Source organism: Poecilia reticulata, linkage group LG7, assembly GCF_000633615.1.
Source record: "Poecilia reticulata strain Guanapo linkage group LG7, Guppy_female_1.0+MT, whole genome shotgun sequence".
NCBI classification, from domain to species: Eukaryota; Metazoa; Chordata; class Actinopteri; order Cyprinodontiformes; family Poeciliidae; genus Poecilia; species Poecilia reticulata.
This window is the reverse complement of record NC_024337.1, coordinates 6,843,702-6,857,351: the sequence shown is the minus strand read 5'-3', so window position 1 is coordinate 6,857,351 and position 13,650 is coordinate 6,843,702. Positions and strand designations below refer to the sequence as shown.

At 37.7% G+C, this 13,650-nt stretch overlaps 1 protein-coding gene across 6 annotated transcripts in view; it reads left to right on the top strand.

The window, feature by feature from the left end:
* Window positions 1-13,650, top strand: part of nphp4 (nephronophthisis 4) — a 178,852-nt gene that overhangs the window by 35,734 nt on the left and 129,468 nt on the right. For all 6 annotated transcript variants that reach the window (XM_017305947.1, XM_008413093.2, XM_008413092.2 and 3 more), the window contains one exon: window positions 1,535-1,671. In XM_017305947.1, the coding sequence (XP_017161436.1) occupies window positions 1,535-1,671 (137 nt within the window). The remainder of the gene's footprint in view (window positions 1-1,534; window positions 1,672-13,650) is intronic.

Here is a 13,650-nt window from a genome sequence, read left to right as displayed (position 1 = left end):
GCACACTCTTGGCATTCTCTTGATGAGCTTCAAGAGGTAGTCACCTGAAATGGTCTTCCAACAGTCTTGAAGGAGTTCCCAGAGATGCTTAGCACTTGTTGGCCCTTTTGCCTTCACTCTGCGGTCCAGCTCACCCCAAACCATCTCGATTGGGTTCAGGTCCGGTGACTGTGGAGGCCAGGTCATCTGGCGCAGCACCCCATCACTCTCCTTCTTGGTCAAATAGCCCTTACACAGCCTGGAGGTGTGTTTGGGGTCATTGTCCTATTGAAAAATAAATGATGGTCCAACTAAACGCAAACCGGATGGAATAGTATGCCGCTGTAAGGTGCTGTGGTAGCCGTGCTGGTTCAGTATGCCTTCAATTTTGAATACATCCCCAACAGTGTCACCAGTAAAGCACCCCCACACCATCACACTCCCTCTTCCATGCTTCACGGTGGGAATCAGGCACGTAGAGTCCATCCGTTCACCTTTTCTGCGTCGCACAAAGACACGGTGGTTGGAACCAAAGATCTCAAATTTGGACTCATCAGACCAAAGCACAGATTTCCACTGGTCTAATGTCCATTCCTTGTGTTCTTTAGCCCAAACAAGTCTCTTCTGCTTGCTGCCTGTCCTTAGCAGTGGTTTCCTAGCAGCTGTTCTACCATGAAGGCCTGATTCAGTCTCCTCTAAACAGTTGTTGCAGAGATGTGTCTGCTGCTAGTCAGCAGTCAATATATTCCAGTCAACATTTTCAATCACTTGATTAGCTTTAATTAAATTCCTTATAACTGACTTTTTACAAGGACTTTGAACAGATATTAATCTAGTCTCAATACTGTACTCTAAAAAACTGAAATACAATATTTTGCTGATCTTGGTAGATTATAGCCCAGTTCTTCATTTAGCATTCCTGTTAACAACAACAACAATGGTGTCACCCCCATGTCATACAAAAGTACAGATTTTTTTAAATAGCACTTTAAACCTTTCACATGCCTCTTTCTTTTCTAAACGCCTTACTGATACTGAAATTATTAAACTGCAACTCTTCCTCACTCAGTATCAACATCCAGACCAAAGACTGTTGCTCGCAGCATGCCCTGATTAGTCTCTAGTCAATAATGAACATGCTGAACATTTATCAAGTTCTAGTCAACAAAGCATTTCTTGGCACAAATATTATACCCATAAGTTCAAAAAACAGTGATGTAACCTTGTCTGTCAGAATCAGTCACCTTATGTTTGTGCTTCCAGTCATTTATAATGCTAGAATTTATTTTTGGTAAATTACATGCAATTCCCATGAATGTATAGATTGGCTAAAAACGAGTGATTCATTGTTTTATCTGTATTGAGTCACATTTCTGTCATGCTAGACTTCACTACTATCACACTGTCAAAGATGGTGTATTACCCTCCTCATTAGCCCCAAAGAGAAAACCCCTTTCCTCTCAGTGTGGGCTTTGAAGGTTATTGAAAAGAGTCGTGTAAATACTGGGTATATGCGTGTGCGTGTATGTTGACGCCATACTCTCTCTGTTCTCAGGAGATGCTCTGCTGAGGCCTCAGCTGCTCAAGATGACGCCCTTCACCCTGGATAAACTGACCATTTCCCTCCAGCCTTCCCTGGAGAAGTTTGAGAGCCTTCTGTTGCAGCTCATCAATGCTGACTGCCAAAACACAGTAAGGCCGTCTTCACAGCCAGCACAATCATTTCACTTTTCATATGCCTTTGACACATTTTGTGCAGCCATAATAAAGTTTCTTGCGATAGGTATGCAATCATATTGGGGGATTTAAAAATAAATAAATAAATAAAATCTTGCAGGATGCTACAGCTCTGACAGCTGTATTGCTTTTACAACTGAATAGAAATTCGGTGAGAAAAACGAGCTCCAAGTACAGACTGAGGGATGCATTCTGGTTTATCTACACTCTTAAAGCAGTGTGTCTTTTACCTTATCTTACATCCTACAGCATTTTCATGCATATTATGCAGACTGTGTTTACAAGGGAGAACAAATTACCTCAACAAACAGTAAATAGCCCTGTCACTCTCCTATCTAGGCATAAATACAATACCTGAATATTATCTTGCGTATAATTCATCACTCTGAGGTTGCTGTTTACCACACTTTTTAAAATTATAGATGGGCACAATGGCATTGACACACCTTTGCCAACACTGCTTTCTGGAGCTTGATGATTTCCTTGATCCCACTTTTCATTTCCTTGGCATACAAGCATAGGCCCACTTTACAGCTGCCACTGCAATTTAGGCCATATCCTTTGCAAAGTAGATTGAGCTTATCTGTTTTCTTCCCTTTTTCTTGTCTATAGCAACCCTGATGGTTAACCTTATTTGACAGGTGCAGCTTTGGACTACCAAATATATGTAAAGTGGCTGCACACTATCTGTTCACTTGAGCTTAAATGAGATGTGTCCTTGGGAGGGATGAGAATTGTTATGACAACGCTGTCCGTCATTGTAACCGTCTCACTGCTGTTTGCTACTCCCGGGCTCGAATCCTCAAAGTCAAACGCAGGGCACCACGAGTTGATTATGTTAAGCATATAGTCAACACTGGACCACCACCTGATAAATTCATGCTTAGCGTGTCAGAGATTGCATTTTCTCCTTGAATTAAAAAATAAATAAAACTGGCCTTTGCCTTTCTATTTGCTCATTTTAATTCATGTCTCAAAATGTTAAAGTTTAGCTTCATGAAGTACCTTAACTCATGAAAGCCCTCAAATTCATCCTCGCTTATTCTCATCATGCCTTTTTTCCATCATTTTACTACTTTTCTGTGTGATACCCTTCGCTTTTCTGTTATCACATCCTTGTCTTTTTGGCAAATCAGTAATTTTCGGCAGCTCAGCTGAAGGAGCGCTATTAAGGTGAAACACAGGTTTATGTTTCAAAACAGGACTGCATAAAGTGCATTTTTCGTCCCACCTTCGAATCTGTTTGGAACATTTCGCTTTTCTTTTCAGCTTTACTTCACTTATAACTAGCTCTGCTTAAGGATAACCGGAGGTGTCCGCACTACAACACTGAAAGTTGGTCTAAGTGGACATTACTAGTTAATCGATTGGGACTACTTTTAATTTAGTTGACAATTAATCGTAAGTTGGATGAATTGGGTGCTTTCCTTCTCATCAGGGCGATGTCTAGGCGCCAGCAAAAAGTGTGAAGTAACTAGAATGCTACTGCTAGGAGAACCACTTAGCCAGACCCTCGGAAGTCAGAGCCAGCAACACTGAAGTTCCTGATGAAGTCTGTGCTTACTTATGTTGTCTTTTGGGTTGGTTTGATACTCTAAAACATTGAAGTGTGGCAAATATGTAAAGGATAGGAAATCAGGACGGGGAAAAACACTTTTTCACACCACAAAACATTCAAAATCTGTAAAAGCATTAATAAAAGCTCTTAGTTGATAAACGATGATGATTACCTTACTCTGCCTACTCTTTTGTACAAAATATATAGAATGTCTTTGCCAAAGTAATGTAGATGTTACTTTGGCTCAAAGTGATGTGTTCATCAGCCTTTTGAGCTGTTGAACTTATTTTCAAGCATTAAGCAATTCAACTTTTATTCTTGCGTACACAGTCAAATCTTTCTATGTGTATAGCACCTTCCTTATATCCAAGTGGAGACAATGAAAAGTCAAGTACAAGTTTCGCTCCATGAGCTAACTGACATGTTAGCGTGAATAATTTTCTTTTTTTGGTATTCACAGCTCTTTCCTTCTTTATAGCTACTGCTGTATGACGGCATTCTCACGTCTGTGAGAAGTGTTAATACATGCAGAAGTCGGCTTGATTACAGCTTTTAATTAAAGTGTGGGTGTGTGTCTGTGTGTATATGCGACAGAAATAGCTGGAGAAGGAAAAAGGGTGTGTGCTTGATATGTGTGTGACCTTTAAATGTGTGACTCCGTCTGGATTGTCATCAAGCTGTCTACAAAGTGACGGTGACACCTCACCCGTCGACTCAGTTTTCCTGTTGTTTGGGTGAATGTGTGTGCATGCACGTGTTTGATACCAACGTATGTGCTTACTCTGGTTACAAGGGAGAAATGGGGGTTGTGTGGTAAAAATGACCCTGGAAAAGGAGGCAGATGACTGTACAGCACAGCATATGATGAATTCTTTAGCAGTAGCTCCAAAAGTCTTCACGTAATGTCCCAATAAGTATTGCTATTTTCAGCTCGATCGACCAATCCAGCCTCTTTTATGGTTCGCTTTCCCATACATTCTACACCCTAAGCGGACATGCATGTAATTTGAACTACTCTAGCTACTTCCCACACATTTATAGCACACCTTTGTGAGCCTTAGACTGAGTTAAACTGCTGTCCTGAACCTCTCCAAACACACCGTAATCTCTTGTTAAAAACACTGGCCCTATTCACCTCCAGGGTTGCTCGAAAACGTGCCCTCCTGCACCAGCTTGAGCAAAGCCAGAGGGTTTATTACCTTCAATGGCTTGTAGCACAACTGCTAACCTTCCGCCCCAATAAAATCTATTTCTCTTGATGAAAGCACCAGAGATATTGTCAGAATTTTTGTAACATTGCAGCTTTTGATCAAAAGACCAGAGAGAACAGAAGTGGATGAAGAGGAGGAGGGGAGCAGGCAAGGACCAATGCCATGCTGCAGGCAGAACAAAACGCCTAAGGCTGATTTAATGAAACGAGAAAGAGTTTGGTAACAAAGCTCCAGGAAGTTTTCACTTGTACTGAAAGAGCAAAACTTGCTCCAAGTGGGACTGTCCCTGTGGATGTGCTACTATATATAAAAAAAAAAGACAAAGGAGGTTGAGCATTTCTGAAATGGGAGGCATCTCGCACATTGTTCTCTGAGGACGGTTTGGCCGCCGGCTGGTCACCACTGTAACCAATGCAGTGTAAAGGAATGGGGCTTAATGGGATGGCTCACATCACACATCCATGAGATGCAGCTCTTTGTAATGATAGAAGATCCAGACATTAGTTGAAACAAACTTCAAACGATTATAGTCTCTGAGCCAAACAAGACGGAGGATGCGTTGCAGATTAGTGAGGAAAGATACATTTATCCACTTTTAACTATATTATATTGTTTCTTTGATGGAATAAGTTATATTACCTAGAGTTTCTAAATCTTTTTAGAGAAATATTTTGTTAAAATTGTTTATTAGACATCTAAGAATCTACACTTGTGATTAATGCAACATTTGAGTCTGCTGAATGTAGAGATTTGATATATGCTATATAAGCATTAGCCGCTTTGAGGCTAAACAGTATGATCACCTGGTTGAATATCACAGGTTTTACTCAAAACTTAAAAAAACGCGCAATGTTATCTAATCTTTAAAAATGAAATCAGAAAACTGATATAACAGTATAACATCAGTAATTGGTTGTAATGATGTTATTTGGGTTTTCTGTTTATTGTTTTGATTCATATAATTACACAAAAATACATAATGAGCATCTGTTAAATTTAGTAGTAATTTTCAAGCCCTTACAGAGTCATATGTGTTTCTACTTTTTAAAGAGTAACACAAGTATTGACATTAGCTCTAAGTCAGTCATTTACATCAGACAGATGAAGATCATCCATCAATACCAATAAAAATCCTACTTTAATCATCCGTTTTTTGAGGATTCAACTTGCATTGTATTCCTATTATGATGGAGAGAAAACAAAAGTGGAATGACGTGACTATTTTTAATCTGTCATTCTAAACCATGTTGATGTCAAATTGTTATTAAGAGCAGATACTGACCATCGTTCTCAGTTTGGTTTCACTTTTGAACGTCCAGCGGGTCGTCGGTGACAGCGGCAGGTAGAAACGAATAAAACCAGTTAGTCAATCACTGGGTTATTTTTAATGTTAGAGTCCAGTTGAATTCCTCCAGAGCAAGTCAAACCTGAACTCCCCAGATTTCTCTACTTCCTGTGTTATGGTGAAATTGCAGGTGATGTTAGGAGCGTTGACTTTAACTTCAGACAGGTCCCTGCAACATCAAAGACATCCAAAAAAAAGAAAAAAAAGCTGGACTTTGATGACATGAATTATGTTCAAAATTAATCTGGTGATGCAAACATGAAAAATGCACTATATTAAATAGACAGGTTATAACATCTCCAAGAAAAAAAAAAGTAGTTTGCTCCTGTGCCACGCTGTTAGAATATTTTCAAAATGGGATTTGATTTTGCCATGATGCAATACACATAAATGACTGGGAAAGCATGAACTATGGGCAACATTCTCACATCTTAATTCATTCAGCTTTTTCTCTATGATATGAACTAACTCACCAAATGTACAGCACTGTGTATACTATGCTTATTTTTGGTGTTTTGTAGTAAATTGTTTTCATTACATTATCAAATCTAAACCTGCAGGTTTAGATTTGAAACAAACAAGGGTAAGTAAATTAACCACAGTACTTCTGAGAACATCCATTTGTATTTTTGGGTGTATTTGTATTCTGTCCATTTGCAGTACAGCCTCTGAGCTGTATGTGAAAACATTACCTAGATCTGTAGATGACATGGCTAAGAGGAAAGTACATATGCAAGAGTTTTGGAAGGAGGAGCAATGCAAATGCGAGTGGCCAGATTGCAACATCAAGGATCTGCGGTGACCCAAGTTGGCATAAAAAAAATGAGGTGGTTGAACATTTGAAATGAAAGATGACTTTAAAATTTTGTACGGATATCCAGAACTGCATTACCATCACATTACTCCTTTCGATATGGCACTTTAATAAAGTGTTACACTACTTTAAAAAATCTGTGGTTACTTTATCTGCTATATAGTTTTCTGTAGTTCAGTCTAAGTATTTTAAATTTTGGGCCTGAGCTGATTATCTATTTATTCTCTACCTCCAAATCAAATGCTGGAAATTAAGCCACAATCCTGTTTGTTGCTGTTTTGTCCTAAATTAGACGGACTAAAGCTAAAACCGTAATTAACTCGGGCATTACTAGTGTTTGGATCACCATGAGTCAGCCTTAGGTCAAGATGAAAGTGGTTAACATTATTTGTTAACTTTGTTATTAATAAGAAGAGGAACTGACCAACCTAACATTACTAAAAACAAAATCTCAACGACACCTATTGGTGTTTCACTGGTGGAAGTAAAGACAAACGAAGCCGCACAAGCTCCATCTGCAGCTTAGAAGTTCACCTATCTTCAGATTTTTCTGTGGAATGTGTCTTCAAATTATTTGTGGAAAATGTTTTGTCTGTTGAGTATATCTAACATATTTTAAGCAAAATGGAAAGCTGAAATACCTAGCTTGATGTTACTTGACATGCTATTAGGTGGCATTTAAAAAGCAGCCAATCCAGGAACAATTAATGCATGTTTAGCAATATTTGGTGTTTTTAAAGCGGGTTTCGAGTTATTGCAGATTCAATTTAATAATGATTGTACCAGACAGGTAAAAAAATATCACTTGTACAAAACAAATATTTGTATTTAGAAGTGGTAAACTTTCTTCTAATAATGTATTATTAAACCTTTTTAAGGATATAAATATCTTCAACACATGCAGCTTGGAAGTTTATTTCTGTGTGGAACCAACTTTGCTGTGATCCGTTAGTCTGGTGGTTGTGCAATTTTACATATGCTGTGTATAGCAATACTAGTCGAGAACAAATGGTCGGAAGCTGTACAGGAAACAGACTGGCAGCAGCACGACTGTGTTTGACTTAATAATTTTGGGCTGAAATTGTGTTTCAGCAGCAGGGCAACAATGATTTATCAGTGAGAGCTCAGTGCCAGTTAAAATTCGTTAAGGAGTGGGGGGAGTGGGAGGATGAGAGCAGCCTGCTAATGATGCTGCAACTGTTTCTTGCCATAGATGACTCATGCTCAATATGGGGGAGCTAATATCCAATGTGTGAGGAGCAACTCACTGTCTCTCACCAGCTCACACTCTCATTGTCATGGTGACAGTATAGACCTTGGTCCGGATGAGCAAAAATCTTTTTTTTTTTTTTTTTTTTTAGATACTGGATGAACCTGCTCTTACTTTTTATGTTTTATGTAGACTTTAATAGAAATGGTAAATGACTTTAGAGCAATTTTTACTCGTCCATCCACCGATTTTTTTTTTTTTTTTTTTTTTTTAGATATTATTGGCTTCACAAGTGTGGTTTGAATTGATTAGCATGTGGAAGGAGATGTATTCACAGTTAGGCTCTTAGCCCAGATCGTGTGAGATCTATGATTGCTAAAAAAACAACAATAAAAACAAGGAACTGTTGCCATTGTTTAGCATTTTTTTGTTAGATCTACTTGCCACAGTAAGATAACTACCTTGTTAATTTGGCTTACGCAAAACTCATGTGGGACATAATTTCACCTGCTTTGCTGCACACATTTCCTCGCTTTCTCTCTCACTCCAGTTACCGTCTGCAGAGATATTATTACTTTTTACCTTATGATGATTTCAAAAACTACTGACAAGAAAACTCACTGAAAAACCGACTTCCGACTTCAAATGCTAAATAGAACCATTCACTAAAAGCCCTTTTAAATTTTACCCTGTTTTCTTTCTTAATAAGCGTTGAAATATTGTTAGTTGTTTGTTCCATCAATCCATTGCCTATACCTGCATATCCATGCGGGGTCACAGTTGTCCATTTCAAGTGTTCATCAGGTGAGAGACCCTGTGGACGGCCAGCTGCTCGTGCATCACAGGGCAATTTTTCAGACTCGCAAAAGAAAGTTTAAAGTGTAGGATTTTTGTAATTCTTCATAAATTTTGAACTGTTACCTTCTGAATAAGCAGTTTGTGTAACTAAAAACATGTTAAATGTTTGTACAGTCATAAACTGGAACTTGAAATTGCATAATTTCAACATATTCTTAGATTTGAAAGCAATCTAAATACTTTGTGTTCAAAAATCTCATAATTTGCCAAATGCCCACTGTCACTACCAGTGTATAATTATTTATTAATAAATACATTTTTTTAGGCAAAACATCTGAATGAGTTGGAACATTTATTTATTTTATATTATGCTTCTGCCTTGTATTTGTTCTTTTCAGCTCTTCCAGCTATATCCCTAGAGCATAACAACCAAAAACTTTTTGTTTTTTGTACTTTATTTAAAGATTATATGTTGCCCCACCTAACCACTCTTTCTAAAAAATGTTTCCTCAACATCAGCTACAATAATTTGCAGCAAGCGAGACTGTCATAAATCTAAGTTTGAACAATATTATTAGTGTATTAGTCACACTAATACACAATTTAGAATGTTTTCCTAATAGTTCATCACATGTGTTCTGGCAACCTTGGAGCTTGAATAACAGCTAAACACCCCAACCCCTCCTCGCCCAGCTCGTGATGTCACAATGTCCATTCAGATGACACTATAAACTCTCACTTTTATTCTTAGCATGACTCTCAAGGCCACTAGCTTTTTCCACAATGATAGCTATGGACCAAGGCGAGACTGTCCAGAAATGAGTACAGGTGCCTTTAATTAGCTCCACTGTAATCTCATTTGTGGCTTGTGTTATGTTTCTTAAACTTTGTTGATTCATGAATGCTAAATATTTTTAATAATCAAATTTTTTACAGAGTTGGATTAGTTTGCTGCAGATCAAATTCTCCGGTCATATTTGATTTATTCCTCTAAGGCAGAGAGAGAGGTGTATGCTCAAAATGCACATTACTGGCTACACCATGGCTTAGCATAAAAACCTCAACATATGATAGCATTGAGTAAAAATACATTTGTTTCAAGACCTTAATTTTTTTTAAATGTGTAAAATAATCTAATTGCTTTTATAATGAACAAACAATTATATATATATATTATAAGGTACAATGTCACAAGGCCCAAAGCAGCTTTCTTGTAACTTGATGAGTTCACTTCACAGCAGTAGCCTGTGGAGTGACAACATGTGAAACCAGTAGACCAGTAGAGCATCTTTGTGTACTGACCAGCAGATTGTTGTATTTTACTGGGGAAAAGAGTAATATAAAATGGCAAAATACAACCTGTAGTATGTGTATTCTAAATAGCCAAACGGCAGCTTATTCCTGAACAAATGTAACGGAACACATTATTTATGTATTTTTATATATTTTTAATGGTAAACATTTACATTTCATTTCTTTTAAATCAACTGGAAACTGAAAGTCAACAAACCTTTTGAAAGACATGTTTTAAATGAAATAACCAAATGCATGTTAAAGATAAAATCTTCACAACAAAAACTAGCTAGAGCACTGGAAAATTAAGAGTTGTGATCATCCTACATGTCCCTCCAGGGACACCTTTCATCCACACACAGGTGTGGATAAAAGGCATGTATAATTAGGATAATGAACCTTATTCACAACCCACAGGCTGTAACAGTGCCAGTGGCCCTTGGAGATGCAGAGGGTCAAATTGCTTTTTGTGCCTTTACATGACTCACTGAAAGGTCTGATCAATTCTCCAAACCTGAAATGACATAAAATGGGCAGTGGACCACAAAACACGTTTGTTGTAAGGTGACCGATTTGTTTGTGTATACATTCTAAATAACTCATCGACAAGATTTAAATACGTTAATGTCTTACAGCCCAAATAATTCATTTTAATTTAACTTTATAGAAGGTGTGGATGGTCAAACATTTTGCTATCCTGACCCTTGTTCTCTGTTGTGATCATTTAGGAGAACTTTCCAACTCATTTAATTCCATTGCCATAAAGCTTTTCTGAAATTTTCCAAGAATGTACTTCAATTTATTTCAAATCTTTTTTATTTTTTTACTTTTTATAAACTCTCATTTAATTTTTCAGCAGTTCCATTACATTGCTAGTGTCTCTCTCTAAATTAGTTTGGCTTACTAATATGTCACCCTCACTTTTTCCCCCACCTGCCTCACTTAGTAGTTGGAACAGTAAATTGCATCTAAAACAAGCTTTGTTCATAAGATGTAATCTCCTGATTCTATTATGAAAGTGCCATTGGAAACTTCAGAGTACTTCAGAGTGGAACGATGTAAGAGACACTAACCACTGTTGCTCTTTTCAGCCTGTAGTTCAGACACAATGTCTTTTTCTGGTGTTGTTCCAGCATATTTTCTTTCATATGTTTTAATGGTTTTTTGGCACTACTGGCCAACATTCATTAGTAGCTTGAGAGAAAAAACGGCAGAGATAGAAGGGAAGTACATCTAGGGTCGGGAATCGACCCTTGAACAACTGTGTTGTGGACTGTAGCCCATGTGTGGTGTACACTCTACCACTGATCCACCTGATGATGATATTAGTTTTGTTGAAGGAATATTTGTAGAAGGCATATTGCATGTATTAGAGTAAAACTTGTCATTTCAGTACACAACCAGGAGATTAATAGTGTATTAGTGAAGCAGTTATTTTTTTCATTTAAACATTCATATATTTCTTTGCTTTCTGTAACTGGACAAACAAAACAAACAAATTAATTAAGACTACCAGCAGGTGTGAACACCTTGCCCCACCTTTCCTCCCAGTTTCTGTCACTTTAATCAATACTAAAGTTTTGTATTGATTAATGACAACAAAATCACAATTTTATTGCTGATTTTTGAACTGAGCTTTGTGAAACTTTGTCTGGGTAATGGCCAAATTTGGTCAATTTTGATTTTCTTCCAAACATAAAATTTTGTTTATATATTTTCTTTCATACTTCTGGACTAAATTATCTCGATTTAGATGACTAGCTCTTATGGAAATGAGCTCCAACATGCTTTTTTTGTTGTCTGCATCCTTCTGGAAAATATTTCTCTCGTTAAAGCCTCAAATCTCTTCAGTTCATTATAGCAGATGATTTTTATTTTGTCTTCAGTAACGCACTGCCTTTTGGTAAGCAAGCAAGGTGTAAGTTCAGCAAAAGAATATTTAATTTCCTCCTAAATTATGTTGCATGCCAGGGCTTTCTCATTGCCTTGCAGTCGTGCAGCATGAAAAAAGAGACATGCTTTGACATTTAGAAAATAGTTTCCTATGTCATTCTACTTCCTCTGACCTTATAATATAAACACGTCACTCATGCTGAAAATAACCAATTTTGAGAGTTCTTCATCCAGTAGCAGCATCCACACAGAAGAGCGTTGCTGTCATATTGACCCGGTCGTGCTTTTTTGAGCTGCCTTTTTTGAATGGAAAAATTGACTGGAAAAGGCTTTTGACGTTTGAGCGCAGCAACTCATGAAGAGCCAAAACCACAAATACTTGAACTCTTAGAACTACCAAACATGGCTTAAAGTTAATTAATAAGCACAGTGCAAAATGTCTGAGCCCTACTGCAGAAGCTAATATCTAAACACCAACCAATAGCTTTGTGGCAAGGTCTATCAACTTCTCAAGTTTCATTTCTGTTTGAATGGTAAATAGGTCCACTGTGTAATATGTTATATAGGCTGAGGTCCAAAATTAGCTTGTGCAACTTCTATCCCAAGTTGAGCAATTCAAGTTGTAGTTAGTGAAATATCAAATACTTGAATAAAAACAAATTAGATAACAGGCCTGTGTAAATGAGAAAAAAAGTGAGGAGCACACCCCTGATCCACCGGTGTATTCATCACTTTGAGAATTCCCTCTTCAGTGACTACAGAAATGAAGTATAATTTAACTTTGGGGCCATTTCATTGTTCCTGTAAGCTTCTTAGCCCTAAAATATTCATATTCCAGGCAAGGGAGGAAGAAATCTGTGACGACAGCAGACAGAGGCAAGAAGGGGAAGAAAGAGGATAGTGTGCAAGATGGGTAGAGAGAGAGAAAAACTGACAGAGTGAGGAAAAAGGGAGCAATGAAATAAATGAAAAAGGAACTTTCAGGAAAAGAGGGACAGAAGGAGCAGAAAACAGCATTTTAGCTGATGTTGGCTTCTAAACAACTTTTCCCCCTGTCTTTCTTTTATTTTTTCTCTGACACACTTCATGACAGACCTGTCCAACAAAAGACAAACCCATTTGCCTGTCATCCTTCACAGACTGCAGTGAAGGGAAATAGTGAGCTCAGACAATCTGTGGAAATATACACCATCATTATGATGTGAATGTCACTGAAAGCAATTATTTACAGATATCCTGTCACACTTGTGCTGATAGCTGCAACTCTGTCACAGTGAGACTAAAGGCGATATAACATCTTAACTCGATAAAGCTTAGATACATCAGCTGCATGACGCAAAAGAAAAGCACCACAATCTGACATAACAATGGACAAGATGAGCTTTACTTATTGTTCTGTGCACAAGGTGTTCCATATACATAAACACTTAACATATGCGTGGTACGATGTACATGTTATATGACAGCTCAATGACAGCTACATTACACAAGCAAAAGCACGTGCTTCAAAACATTTAATGCTTGAAACCAAAGGCAACATGATGTGGAGCTGATATTTTCAACTGACTTCTGCATTTTGTATTATTGGTTGATATAATTAGCCTGGCTAACATTGCCAAATGTTCACATCAGTATATGTGTATACCCAAGAAATGTAGACATTTCATCTGACCGTAAGATTTCAATAGTCCTGCAAACACATCCAAATCCAGGATAATTCAAAGCAGAAAGAGGTTGAAACATACACACACACACACACACACACACACACACACGCACACACACACCCACACACACACACACATATATATA